The sequence below is a fragment of the Bos javanicus genome, chromosome 22 (genome assembly GCF_032452875.1).
Source record: "Bos javanicus breed banteng chromosome 22, ARS-OSU_banteng_1.0, whole genome shotgun sequence".
Lineage (NCBI taxonomy): Eukaryota > Metazoa > Chordata > Mammalia > Artiodactyla > Bovidae > Bos > Bos javanicus.
In genome coordinates, this window is record NC_083889.1 from 52,904,922 (window position 1) to 52,919,204 (window position 14,283).

The 14,283-nt window shown below is 42.6% G+C and overlaps 1 protein-coding gene across 1 annotated transcript; it reads right to left on the reverse strand.

The window, feature by feature from the left end:
• Nucleotides 1-511: 511 nt before the first annotated feature.
• FAM240A (family with sequence similarity 240 member A) lies at nt 512-14,157 on the reverse strand. Its single transcript, XM_061397009.1, has 3 exons — nt 13,996-14,157; nt 2,715-2,860; nt 512-1,212 (listed from the first exon to the last, which is right to left on the reverse strand). The coding sequence occupies exons 2-3, from the start codon at nt 2,855-2,857 to the stop codon at nt 1,110-1,112; spliced, it is 246 nt and encodes an 81-aa protein (XP_061252993.1). The 5' UTR covers nt 2,858-2,860; nt 13,996-14,157; the 3' UTR covers nt 512-1,109.
• Between the last annotated feature and the right edge of the window lie 126 nt (nt 14,158-14,283).

A 14,283-nucleotide genomic window follows, 5' to 3' on the forward strand; every position in this document is an offset into this window, starting at 1 on the left:
GTAAGACTTTGCAGGTGCTAGCTACCTACAACCATGAAGTACTTTACAACATGCATCTACCTCTCTGCTCCTTTGCCCTGTTTGGGAAGTGCACCAGGCCTAGTTATAATTTTCACTTTAAGAAGCAGCAACCCTGTAAGGGGATCTGAGGGATAGCTGGGCAGTGACAATGATATTTCAAAGTCCAGAATCTATGTGATAGACACTTTGTTGGGGTGGCAAGATATACTTTAGCTGAGCTGCCAGCATATGGAGATTTAAAGCAAGAAAATGAAGAGCACATGGGACTTCCCTAGTGGTTCAGTGATTAAGACTTCTCGCTTTCACTGTTGCGGGTGTGGGTTTGATCCTAGTCAGGAGAACTAAGATCCTGCATGCCTGAATGGCCAAAACAAAGAGCACACATGCCAGCAATGGCATGGCAACCAAGTTAGACTAAAATTATCCTAATCTTATTGAGTGGTTCGATGTGAACGTGTTTTTGAATAAGCCAATTAAATTCATGTGAAGAAAACATAGTATTAGATCAATTAATTTATGAACCTTATACTATTGACTATTTACAATATTTTTATTGCTGCAGATAGGTGCATTTCTCTTATTAAAAGAAAACAAGAGAAAGGATTACATGATCTGTTTCTTAGGAGAAATGTCGAGCAACAGTACTGTGCAAATGTTGAAAGTATTGGGTTGGCCAAAAGTTCATTTGAGTTTTTCCATAAGATGTTATCAAAAAGCCTGAGTGAACTTTTTGGTCAACCCAGTATGACTATAAAAATCATCACCCCCGCACCTTGTGTGCTTAGAATTTCAAATATTGGGATTTCAAAATTGGAAGATAATAATATGGAAATAAAGTAAGCTGCATAGAGCTTTGATGTTAGATAATTCCATCTTTAGAGGTACTGGGAATAATATTCTGGCTCCCATGAAGAGAGGACTATCTCGGCTAATAATTCCCACTCAGCACTGGAGAAGGATCCCCAGGTAAATCCTCTCACAAGTGGGGGAAACAATAGTATGGGATATGTATGGTGTAGCAGAGGGACTAAGGGATTTGCACTGGCTTGTCCTGGCAGAATAACCTCAGTGCTTTGTATCCTCTGGTGTCAGTGCAGCTCTTGGCCAACGTTAGCCTGCTTTTCTGTCTCATCTGGATTGTTGCGTAGTCTCAGCTTTGTTTCCACTTTCTGCTTCCATTCTTCCCTGAGCCTGAAAACAGAAACAAAATATACACAAATGGAGTGTTCCTCTCCATGACTTTTGGTTCAGGGAAGCTCCTGTCCCTTTTATTCTGAAGGTGTTTTAAGTATGCTTGTGTGTGCATGTGTGTGTTTGGGCTTGAAAAGGTATGCAGAGGACTTGCAAATTTAAATATATACATATTTGAAATCTCATTTCTATTTGAGCCCTGGTGGCTCAGATGGTAAAGCATCTGCCTACAATGTGGGAGACCCGGGTTCAATCCCTGGGTTGGGAAGATACCCTGGAGAAGGAAATGGCAACCCACTCCAGTACTCTTGCCTGGAAAATCCCACAGACAGAGGAGCCTGGTAGGCTACAGTCCATGGGGTCGCAAAGAGTTGGACATGACTGAGTGACTTCACTTTCTTTCTTTCTATTTGAGTACTATTTTAGTCTTAATTTCTAAAATTTCCTTTGAAAGTGCAATATCTTTAAAGTTTAAGAGGGGGGAAAAGCCCTGCCAATCTAGAATTGTTTACCCAGCAAAGCTATCTTTCAAAAACCAGAGGTGAGATAAAGTTGTATTCATATGATTGCAAGGTTCTTACCCTCTACAGGAAATGATATATCACTTGAAGGCAGACTGTGATAAGTATATAAATCCTAAAGCAACCACTAGAATAACACAGAGAGATATAGCTAAAAAGCCAATAGAGGAGATAAAATGGCTAGCATACACATGCCCCATAGCCCCCGGCTACACAGTAGCTGTGGTCTTAGTGCACAGACAGCAACTGAACTGTTCCCTCTGTGGGAACAGACAAGCTGGCCTGTCCTTTCCTGTGGCCTGTAGGTGACTCCCTGCAGTCATCAAGAGGCTGTATGTGTGAGGGTGGTGAAGTGCCACTGTTTCCAGAGACAGCAACCCAGGTCTGCTCGTATGAGTCACTGCTCTCCACTCGACTTGCTTGGCTAGAACAGGGTTGCATACCAGAGGGCCAAGAGCCTCCCAGAACCGTGCAGGACATCCTGTGTCATTATCCAAATGAGCACTGACCATTAACTGGTCATTGTCTCCTTTGTTTGATTGTTATTCATGGATACATCTGTTGACACGCTCCACAAATTTAGTGTAACCCTCACACACTAGAAATGGTGACAGAGAGGAGAGATTTTTCTGGTTATAAAGATGAAAGCTGTGTACACTTGTTAACTTGGAAGAATTTCTTAAATTACTGCCCATAACCACAGATGGTGGCAGGACCACATGCAGGGAAAATTAAAATAATTGCATCCTCTAGGACTGGCATTTTTCTGGGGAAATTAATTTTGCTTTCAAAAAACACACAAGCGAAGGTCATTATGATGTGTCTATGTAGGTTTATGAATTATAACAGAGTACCCTCTGGTGGGGCATGTTGCTGGTGGGAGAGGCTGTGTGGCGGAGTTTTGCTGTGAACCTAAAACCACCCTAAAAATCAAAGTTTATTTTTAAAAATTAATAATAAAAAAGTAGACAAGGCACGTACTTTCTCAGTGCACTTCTTCCCAGGCGATGTTCTTCTGATTCTCGATAGTAAGTCTGTTTGCCAATTTCCCTTTCCCAGAAGCGTTTGAGCTCGTGACAGGTGTTCCGGCAGAAGACCTCCCGGCGGACGTACTGATTGTTCATCCCCTGAAAAAGTAAATATCGACTGAACCCCCACAGAACATGCTCCCCTTGTACTCTGGAAGGTACAGACCTTGCTGTTTAACTCCCGAGGGAGACCTCAATCAGGCACAAAACCTTGTGATAGGGACACACTGGTTTATTTATGAGATCCAGGGATATGACTGCAGAAGCTCCCCGCTGAAGCATGTCACAAGTGAAGTGAAAGTCACTCGGTCCAACTCTTTGCGACCCCATAGACTACAGTCCATGGAATTCCCCAGGCCAGAATACTGGAGTGCGTAGCCTTTCCCTTCTCCAGGGGATCTTCCCAACCCAGGGATCAAACCCAGGTCTCCCACATTGCAGGAGGATTCTTTAACAGCTGAGCCACAAGGGAAGCCCCAAAATACTGGAGTGGGTAGCCTAGACCCTTCTCCAGCATCTGACAAATACCTCTGTCCTTCCTTCCACCTCACAAATGAATGACTTCTCAGCTTTTTATCAGCAGGAAGTATGAGCCAGGCATTTTATGCTATTGGTCCCTTTAGTTATCGTATCTCCATGAGTCAATATCCCCTTCCTCATTTTCTAGGAGAGACATTTGAGGAGTGATTAAATTTGCTCGAGGTCTCATGGCTGTAACAGGCAGAAGGCAGGCTGCACACCTCTGAACATTTTCGGCTCTTTACTAAAGAGATGTGTCACAGAAAATAGTCCCAACATCTGACACAACAGAGCGAGCAGCTCGGTGTGCATGTGCATGTGTGTACATGCACATGTGTGTATATGCACCCGTGTGTGTGGAATCATACATGTCAGATACTCAATAATGCTCACTTTTTACATGAAGAGACCACTGCCCAACTCCCAGACCTCGGTGGGTCCAGCAGACAGGTCAAAACAGGGGCTGAGGGGTGAGAGTGGGTGCAGGGAAAGGAGTTAACGGGCAACTGGAAGTGTCCAGGGAGGCAGAGGCACGGGTGACGGAGGCATTCTGAAGAGGTCAACTCCACGTGGTGAACGAAAGTGAGGGGTGTCAGTGGAGCTGCCCAGGCCATGCCTGTGCAGACAGGCAACCAGAGAAAGAGGGTTGTGCAGGGCAACCCTGAGCAATGCTGGACAGAGTTTGAGTTGTTTGGGCACTAACATCCAAGGGAACTCCTGAAGGGGTGTGTGGATACTCGGTCTGGAATCAGCATGAAGTTCTGGATCACAGCTCTCCCAGAGGGACGGGCAAGGACACTAGGGCAGGATGGAAGCGAGACAGGTTTGAAACCAGACGTTTACTCCAGACCTATCAGCTTGATGCACCTTCTCTTTGCCAATAATTCTCCAGGTCTCAGTCTCCTCATCTTTAAAATTTCTCTGAAGATTAAATTTGATCATAAATGTAAAAGTGTTTTGCAGTTTATGAGTTCTGATCTAAATATACATAGCCTTTTGTAATTCTAAAACCTCAAATTGTACAGGATATAGGACAATAATTAGCAGTAAGTAATCATCACAACCTCCCCCCAACTTTTTTTATAGACATGAAATAATTATACTTCTCTTTTCTTTGTGAATCAGTGTCTGTTGACCTTCACTGAACTTGGAGTCATTTGGGCAGCTTTACAAAAAATGGATGCCAGGGATTCCTCCTTAAGGAGTCTAATTTCATCAGCCTTGAAAATGTACTGGGTGTCAGGATTTTTACAAGTTCTTCCTGTGATTCTAACCTGCAAGTCAAGGTGAGAACTCAGTCTTTGATCCTGTCCTCTTGTGTGTTGGTCATGTCTGTGTCCAGAGCTGGCTCCAGGGAGGCTAAGGTAGTGAAAGCCGGGCCTAGGTATGTCTCAGCAACAGCTGTCTTTCAGGGTAGACACTATTTTGCAGGTAAGGAAGTTGAGTAGCAATCTGACCTTATCAAGGTCATATAGCTGGTAAGTGGGGCAGCTGTCATACTCAGGGGCCAGGCCCCATCCCCTGCCCCAATTGTTCCCTAAGAAGGAGGAGAGTGATTTTCTTATCTCCTGGAAATGCTCAGTGATCTCACAATTTCCTGGCGAAAGAGCAGAGATCCAACTGACTTTGCAGAAAGCTCCCAGAGCTTTTAGGAAATAAGATTATCCTATGTTTTATTTAAATATATTAAAGGGTGTACTGGTGCTCAATAAATATTTGTTGAATTGAATAAATGCCTCCCACCTCCAAGTTATCTTTATCCTGAAGGTCTGGCCAGGAAGTGGCAGTGGTTCCTGTGGCAGTGCTTCAGGCATTGAGGGCCAGTCTGTGGGGCCAGTGAGGGGCACCCTGAGGTCACCTGGCCTGGCCTGAGGGCCTCAGGGTGCTTCCTAAGGGTAGGGACATGCAGGATGAGTGGGTAGGAGTGCCCAGGGTGTGGGAAGTGGACTCTGCAGAGACCTAGGGTGAGAGCCCTGCAGAAACAGAGAGACAGAAGCAGATGGGGTGGGTGGCCTGATAATGTTTTTGGGTTGTGGAAATGTTTTATATCTTGTTTCTCATCATGGTGACACAGCTGTATACAATGCTGAAACTTATCAAACTGTACACCTAAAGCAGGTGAATTTTATTACACTTAAGTTATGTCTCAATAAATAGAGAAAAACTATCTTCTATCTTTGGACTAGAGATTCATCCAAGTTCCCCAGTTCTAACCTTCTTGGAGATTCAGCATCTCATTGTTAGGATTTAGCCCATCCCCTCACAGATAATACACATTTCCAGGAACATTTGTGTTTTCTCGCTTCTGAAATAAGGACAACTACTCTAGCTTGCAGAAAGGTGACAAGGAAGATATCAATAGTCAGAAAGTCCTTTGAAAATGTGGAAGATTGTCTTCAATGAATAAGTGACTATTCATCTGTATCTGTTCAACAGTGCCAACAATGCCATCCACCAGACTGCATTCCCAGGTGGCACAGTGGTAAGAATCTCCCTGCCAATGCAGGAGATGTAAGAGATACAGTTTCAATCCCTGGGTCAGGAAGATCCCCTGGAGGAGGAAATAAGGCAACCCATTCCAATATTCTTGCCTGAAAAATTCCACTAACAGAGGAGCCTGGCAGGCCACAGGTCTTGGGGTCGCAAAGAGTCAGATGTGACTGAACGACTGAGCAGATAGCACAAAGCATTCCTGTTGAGAGACTCAATAGTATTCCTTCCAGTCAATCACCACCAACTCAGAACAGCCATAACTTCAATGACAATTATAAACTTTACCTCACAAAATTAATGCATGCTTAAAGAGAACAGCAGCATGTAACACCTTCATAGAATTCAGTTAAACAAAGTGTGTTGAATTTTTCACCATCCGTGAGGCATCAGTACTGCCCCAGGGGCTGATTGATCTTAGTGAGTCAGCTGAGACAAAGGCACATTTGCCCATTGCTAACTGCTGTGCCAATCATTTAACTTCCCAAGTCTCTGGTTACTCAGAGTATTAAACCCACATTGAGGGATGTGAGAGTTATCTTCATAAGAATCCTATGACTCTCGGCTAGTTGTGGTTCACTGTGTCCCAGCTGACCAAGGAAACTCCAATACATACACATTGCTGAGCTTGGCAGCAGCAATGGAATGGACCAGCAGCAGGGCCTGCAGAGATGCAAAACCCACCAGCTCTGATAGGAGGAGCTGTGGTCCCACTGGGTGGAGTAGACCCTCACTACTTTTTTCTCTGTCTTCTCAGCATGCTTTATTGACTATGCCAAAGCCTTTGTGTGGATCACAACAAACTGTGGAAAATTCTTAAGAGATGGGAGTAGCAGACCATCTGACCTGCCTCCTGAGAAATCTGTATGCAGGTCAAGAAGCAACAGTTAGAACTGGATGTGGAACAACCAACTGATTTCAGGAAAGGTGTACGTCAAGGCTGTATATTGTCACCGTGCTTATTTAACTTATATGCAGAGTACTTCATGAGAAACGCTGGGCTGGAGGAAGCACAAGCTGGAATCAAGATTCTCGGGAGAAATATCAACCTCAGCTATGCAGATGACACCACCCTTATGGCAGAAAGTGAAGAAGAACTAAAGATCCTCTTGATGAAAGTGAAAGAGGAGAGTTGGCTTAAAGCTCAACATTCAGAAAACTAAGATCATGGCATCTGGTCCCATCACTTCATGGCAAATAGATGGGGAAACAGTGGAAAAAGTCAGTCAGTCAGTCAGTCAGTCAGTTTAGTTGCTCAGTCATGTCCAACTCTTTGCGACCCCATGAATCGCAGCACGCCAGACCTCCCTGTCCATTAACAGGCTTTATTTTTGGGGGCTCCAAAATCACTGTAGATGGTGACTGCAACCATGAAATTAAAAGACACTTGCTCCTTGGAAGGAAAGTTATGACCAACCTAGACAGCATATTAAAAAGCAGAGACATTACTTTGCCAACAAAGGTCTGTCTAGTCAAAGCTATGGTTTTTCCAGTAGTCATGTATGGATGTGAGAGTTGGACTATAAAGAAAGCTGAGCACTGAAGAATTGATGCTTTTGAACTGTGGTGTTGGAGAAGACTCTTAAGAGTCCCTTGGACTGCAAGGAGATCCAAACAGTCCATCCTAAAGGAGGTCAGTCCTGGGTGTTCATTGGAAGGACTGATGTTGAAGCTGAAACTCCAATACTTTGGCCACCTGATGCGAAGAGCTGACTCATTGGAAAAGACCCTGATACTGGGAAAGATTGAAGGCAGGCGGAGAAGGGGACGACAGAGGATGAGATGGCTGGATGGCATTACTGACTCAATGGACATGAGTTTGAGTAAACTCTGGGAGTTGGGCGATGAACAGGGAAGGCTGGTGTGCTCCAGTCCATGGGGTCGCAAAGAGTCAGACACAACTGAGCGACTGAAATGAACTGATAGAAAATCATCACAGATATAAAAATACTGAGCAGCAGCAGCTGCCAACTAGATCTAAGTGTAATTTATTGGATCTCTATCCAATGATGACAGAATATAGATTCTTTTCAAGTGCACATGAGGCAGTCACAAAATAATTCCTAAAACTAGTAGGTGAGTTTAGCAAAGATGCAAGATATCAGTTCAATACACACAAATTAGTGTATGCTACCAATGGGCAATTGGAAATTGAAATTAAAGAGATAATACCATTTACAATAATGCCCCCCAATTAAATACTTAGGTATAAATCTAACAAAATGTGTACAAAATGTGGTTGCTAAAAACTGCAAAATGCTAATGAATAAAATAAAAATTTAATAAATGGAGAGACATATCATGTTAATGGATTAGAAGATAGGATAGCAGAGATATTAGTTCTCCAAAAATAAATCTATAGATTTATTGCAATTCTAGCAAAAATCCAAACTGTATTTTTAAAAATAATTAAAGGCAAAATAATTCTAAAACTTATACGGAAAAGCAAAAGGACTAAAGTAACCAAAGCACTTTTGAAAATGAGGAGTAAAGTTGAAGAAATTATACTACCTAATGTTAAGTCTTACTGTAAAGCTACAGTAATGTAGATGTGTGATTTCAGCAAAAACAAAACAAAACAAAACAAAAAACAAAAACCAAAAAGCACATCAAAGACATGTCTTGACAAATAGTGTTGGAACAACAGGATACAAATATGCCAAAAAAAAAAAAAAACCCCAAAAAATCCTCTAAGGCCCACACCGTGTATAAAAATTAACTTATTATAGATTAATATAAAATGTAAACCTATAAAACTCTTACAGAGAAAATCTAGTTTTGTGTGTATGTGTGTGTGTGTGATTTGGGGCTAGGTAAAGAATTCTTAGATATGACATAAAAAGTACACTCCATGAAAGAAAAAAAATTCAATAAATTGGGCTTCATCAAAATTAGAAAGTTTTGCTCTCCAAAAAAGAATGAAAAGATGAGATACAAATTGAGAAGAAAATATTTGCAAATCATGTCTATGACAAAAGATTTGTGTCCAGAGTATATGAAGAACTCTCAAAACTCAACAGTATGAAAACAAGCAACCCAAGTAAAAGACGGGAAAACCACTTTAGCAGACACTTCACCAAAGAGAATGAATAGATAACAAGTAAACATTAAAAGATGTTGAACATCATTAGCCACTAGGAAATTACAAATTAAGTAAAAAGTGCAGAGATACTATTATATCCTTATAAGAATGGCCAAAATAAAAATGAACATATTGACAATATCAAGTGCTAGAGAGGAGAGGGGTGGAGCAATTGGAACTGTCAATGTATGACTTGTCAAATTAAACATATTCCCACCACATGACCCAGGATTCCATTCCTAGGTATTTAGCCTAGAGAAATGCAAACCTCGGCTTCCCAGGTGACTCAGTGGTAAAGAATCCACCTGGCAATGTAGAAGAAGCAAGTTCAATCCTTGGGTTGGGAAGCTCCCCTGGAGAAGGAAATGGCAACCCACTCTGATATTCTTGCCTGGGAAATCCCACGGACAGAGGAGCCTGGCTGGCTACAGTCTATGGGGTTGCAAAAAAGTCAGACACAACTTAGCAACTCACCAATCAACAACAATGAATGCAAGCTAATGTTCTAGCAAAGTCTGTACACCTAACCACAGTTCTATTTTTCATGCCAAAAAGGGGAGACAACCAACAGTCTTTGAATGTGTGAATAACCGTTGAACATCTGAAGGATGAAATACTGTGCAGTAATAAAAAAGAATCCTGTTGATATTTTCAATAACTTGGATGAACCTCAGAGGCATTCATGTTGAGTGGAAGAAGCCAGTCTCAATAAACTATATACCCTTTATGATTCCAGCTGTGAAGAGATACCCCACATCCAAGGTAAGAGAAAACCAAATAAGAGGTTGGCACTGAGAGAGGGCATCAGAGGGCTGACAGACGAAAACCACAATCACAGACAACTAGCCAATCTGATCACATGGACCACAGCCTTGTCTAACTTGATGAAACTAAGCCATGCCGTGTGGGGCCACCCAAGATGGGCAGGTCATGGTGGAGAGGTCTGACAGAATGTGGTCCACTGGAGAAGGGAATGGCAAACCACTTCAGTATTCTTGCCTGGAGAACCCCATGAACAGTATGAAAAGACAAAAAGATAGAACACTGAAAGATGAACTCCCCAGGTCAGTAGGTGCCCAATATGCTGCCGGAGATCAGTGGAGAAATAAGTCCAAAAAGAATGAAGAGATGGAGCCAAAGCAAAAACAATACCCAGTTGTGGATGTGACTGGTGATAGAAGCAAGGTCCGATGCTGTAAAGAGCAATATTGCATAGGAACCTGGAATGTTAGGTCCATGAATCAAGGCAAATTGGAAGTGGTCAAACAGGAGATGACAAGAATGAACATCAACATCCTAGGAATCAGCAAACTAAGATGGACTGGAATGGGTGAATTTAACTCAGACGACCATTATATCTACTACTGCGGGCAGGAATCCCTGAGAAGAAATGGAGTAGCCATCATGGTCAACAAAAGAGTCCGAAATGCAGTACTTGGATGCAATCTCAAAAATGACAGAATAATCTGTTTGTTTCCAAGGCAAACCATTCAACATCACGGTAATCCAAGTCTATGCCCCGACCAGTAACACTGAAGAAGCTGAAGTTGAACAGCTCTATGAAGACCTACAAGACCTTTTAGAACTAACACCCAAAAAAGATGTCCTTTTCATTATAGGGGACTGGAATGCAAAAGTAGGAAGTCAAGAAATACCTGGAGGAACAGGCAAATTTGGCCTTGGAGTACGGAATGAAGCAGGGCAAAGGCTAATAGAGTTCTGCCAAGAGAACGCATTGGTCATAGAAAACACCCTCTTCCAACAACACAAGAGAAGACTCTACACATGGACATCACCAGATGGCCAACACCGAAATCAGATTGATTATATTCTTTGCAGCCAAAGATGGAGAAGCTCTATACAGTCAGCAAAAATAAGATCAGGAGCTGACTGTGGCTCAGATCATGAATTCCTTATTGCCAAATACAGACTGAAATTGAAGAAAGTGGAGAAAACCACTAGACCACTCAAAGGAAAGGGAAAGTGAAGTCGCTCAGTCGTGTCTGACTCTTTGCGACCCCATGGCCGGTAACCTACCAGGCTCCGCGGTCCATGGGATTTTCCATGCAAGAATACTGGAGTGGGCTGCCATTTCCTTCTCCAGGGGATCTTCCCAACCCAGGGACCGAACCTGGGTCTCCTGCATTGCAGACAGACGCTTTACTGTCTGAGCCACTGACCTAAATCAAATCCCTTATGACTATACAGTAGAAGTGAGAAATAGATTTAAGGGACTAGATCTGATAGATAGGGTGCCTGATGAACTATGGACAGAGGTTCATGACATTGTACTGGAGACAGGAATCAAGACCATCCCCAAGAAAAAGAAATGCAAAAAAGCAAAATGGCTGTCTGGGGAGGTCTTACAAATAGCTGTGAAAAGAAGGGAAGCAAAAAGAAAAGGGGAAAAGGAAAGATATACCCATTTGAATGCAGAGTTCCAAAGAATAGCAAGGAGAGATAAGAAAGCCTTCCTCAGTGATCAATGCAAAGAAATAGGGGAAAACAATAGAATGGGAAAGACTAGAGATCTCTTCAAGAAAATCAGAGATATCAAGGGAACATTTTATGCAAAGATGGGCTCAATAAAGGACAGAAATGGTAGGGACCTAACAGAAGCAGAAGATATTAAGAAGAGGTGGCAAGAATACACAGAAGAACTGTACAAAAAAGATCTTCATGACCCAGATAATCACGATGGTGTGATCAGTCACCTAGAGCCACACATCCTGGAATTTGAAGTCAAGTGGACCTTAGGAAGCATCACTACAAAGCTAGTGGAGGTGATGGAATTCAAGTTGAGCTCTTTCAAATCCTGAAAGATGATGCTGTGAAAGTGCTGCACTGAATATGTCAGCAAATTTGGAAAACTCAGCAGTGACCACAGGACTGGAAAAGGTCAGTTTTCATTCCAGTCCCTAAGAAAGGCAATGCCAAAGAATGCTCAAACTACTGCACAATTACACTCATCTCACACGCTAGTAAAGTAATGCTTAAAATTCTCCAAGCCAGGCTTCAGCAATACATGAACTGTGAACTTCCAGATGCTCAAGCTGGTTTCAGAAAAGGCAGAAGAACCAGAGATCAAATTTCCAGCATCCATTGGATCATTGAAAAAGCAAGAGAGTTCCAGAAAAACATGTATTTCTGCTTTATTGACTATACCAAAGCCTTTGACTGTGTGGATCACAATAAACTGTAGAAAATTCTGAAAGAGGTGGGAATGCCAGACCACCTGACCTGCCTCCTGAGAAACCTGTATGCAGGTCAGGAAGCAACAGTTAGAACTGGACATGGAACAACAGACTGGTTCCAGATAGGAAAAGGAATACGTCAAGGCTGTATATTGTCACCCTGCTTATTTAACTTATATGCAGAGTACATCATGAGAAATGCTGGACTGGAGGAAGCACAAGCTGGAATCAAGATTGCCAGGAGAAATATCAATAACCTCAGATATGCAGATGACACCACCCTTATGGCAGAAAGTGAAGAAGAACTAAAGAGTGTCTTGATGAAAGTGAAAGAAGAGAGTGAAAAAGTTGGCTCAAAGCTCAACATTCAGAAAACTAAAATCATGGCATCCAGTCCCATCACTTCATGGCAAATAGATGGGGAAACAGTGGCTGACTTTATTTTTCTGGGCTCCAAAATCACTGCAGATGGTGATTGCAGCCATGAAATTAAAAGATGCTTACTCCTTGGAAGGAAAGCTATGACCAACCTAGACAGCATATTAAAAAGCAGAGACATTACTTTGCCAACAAATGTTCGTCTAGTCAAGGCTATGGTTTTTCCAGTGGTCATGAATGGATGTGAGAGTTGGACTATAAAGAAAGCTGAGCACTGAAGAATTGACGCTTTTGAACTGTGGTGTTGGAGAAGACTCTTGAGAGTCCCTTGGACTGCCAGGAGATCAAACCAGTCCATTCTAAAGGAGATCAGTCCTGGGTGTTCATTGGAAGGACTGACGTTGAAGCTGAAACTCCAATACTTTGGCCACCTGATGCAAAGAGTTGACTCGTTGGAAAAAACCCTGATGCTGGGAAATATTGAAGGCAGGAGGAGAAGGGGACAACAGAGGATGAGATGGTTGGATGGCATCTGGACATGGGTTTGGGTGGACTCCGGGAGTTGGTGATGGACAGCAAGGCCTGGCGTGCTGCGGTTCATGAGGTCGCAAAGAGTCAGACATGACTGAGCGAATGAACTGATATGACATTCTCTAAAAAACAAGCCTATAATAACTGCTTTCGGTTAGAGATAGGGGGAGAGCATAACTTCAAAGCCAGAGCTGAAGAAATTAGGGGTGGGGGTGATGGAATTGTTCTGTATCCCTACTGTGGTGGTGGTTCCACAGAGCTGAATATGTGATAAATTCTTAGAATTGAGCACACACAGAAGAGTCATTTTGCTCTATGTTAACATACAAATCAAAATTTAAAAATAGAACAGAACTGTTTTTGATTTTTCACTGATTTGATAAGATGCAGTCATTGAAAAGTCTAAAGATTATTTACGATCCCTGAAACACCACAGAACCATCTCAGTTGTTGTGTGGACCAGCTGCACCAGTATCACCGAGGAGTTGTTATGAAGGCAGAGTTTATCAAGACCAAAATCCGAATCAAAATCTGCATTTTAACCTGATCCCCAGATGATTCACGCACATAGGAAAGTTTAAGAAGCTCAGCTTCAGAATTACAAAGACCAGAGTTTAGTACATCTTCTTAAGCATCAGTCTTCTGAGGAGCCCGCTGTAGCTGAGCATCTCTATTTGAAAGGATGTTGATTCCTCTGAGGTTTAGCATCTCCCCCTCAATATGCACTGTTTTTGTTTACAGGAAATCATCTTATCAGAGCCTTGTTAAATGAACACTGGAACAGATTTCTGGTTCTCTCACAGAGCTGTTTTGATTGCATTACTTAAATATATCAACTAGATATGGAAAAGTCCTGTTGAGATTTCTAAGCAGTGGAATTCCACCATTCCCAAACAGGTGTAAGGTGAGAATTCAGAGGGAAAGATGAACCTCAGTGGCTGAAAAAGACAGGGTTAAAAGAACTCTCTCCGTTGACTCCCCCCCTGAGAAGGGCAAGATGAACTTCCATCCCATGTACACTCAAGTTCAACATCCTTTACCTTTGTGATGAATCTGCTGCTGTCTTGATACGGTGTCAAAAAGGGTGAGTATTGCAGCTAGGGTTTGCAGCAGCCCCGGTCTGGTCCTGAAACCTCAGGGCATCAACCCTTTATATGTGGAGGGGAGGTGTTTCAGAAACGACTCAGCCTTTCAAGGTTACAGGCACCAAATTAGTAGCAGAATCACAGAGATATCATTCCAGGCACATGATGACCTCTTTCCTGGTGAAAAATAGCCCCCATCGCCTGTTCCCCCTACCAACCTCAGGGCAGGTAAGCTTCTGCTCT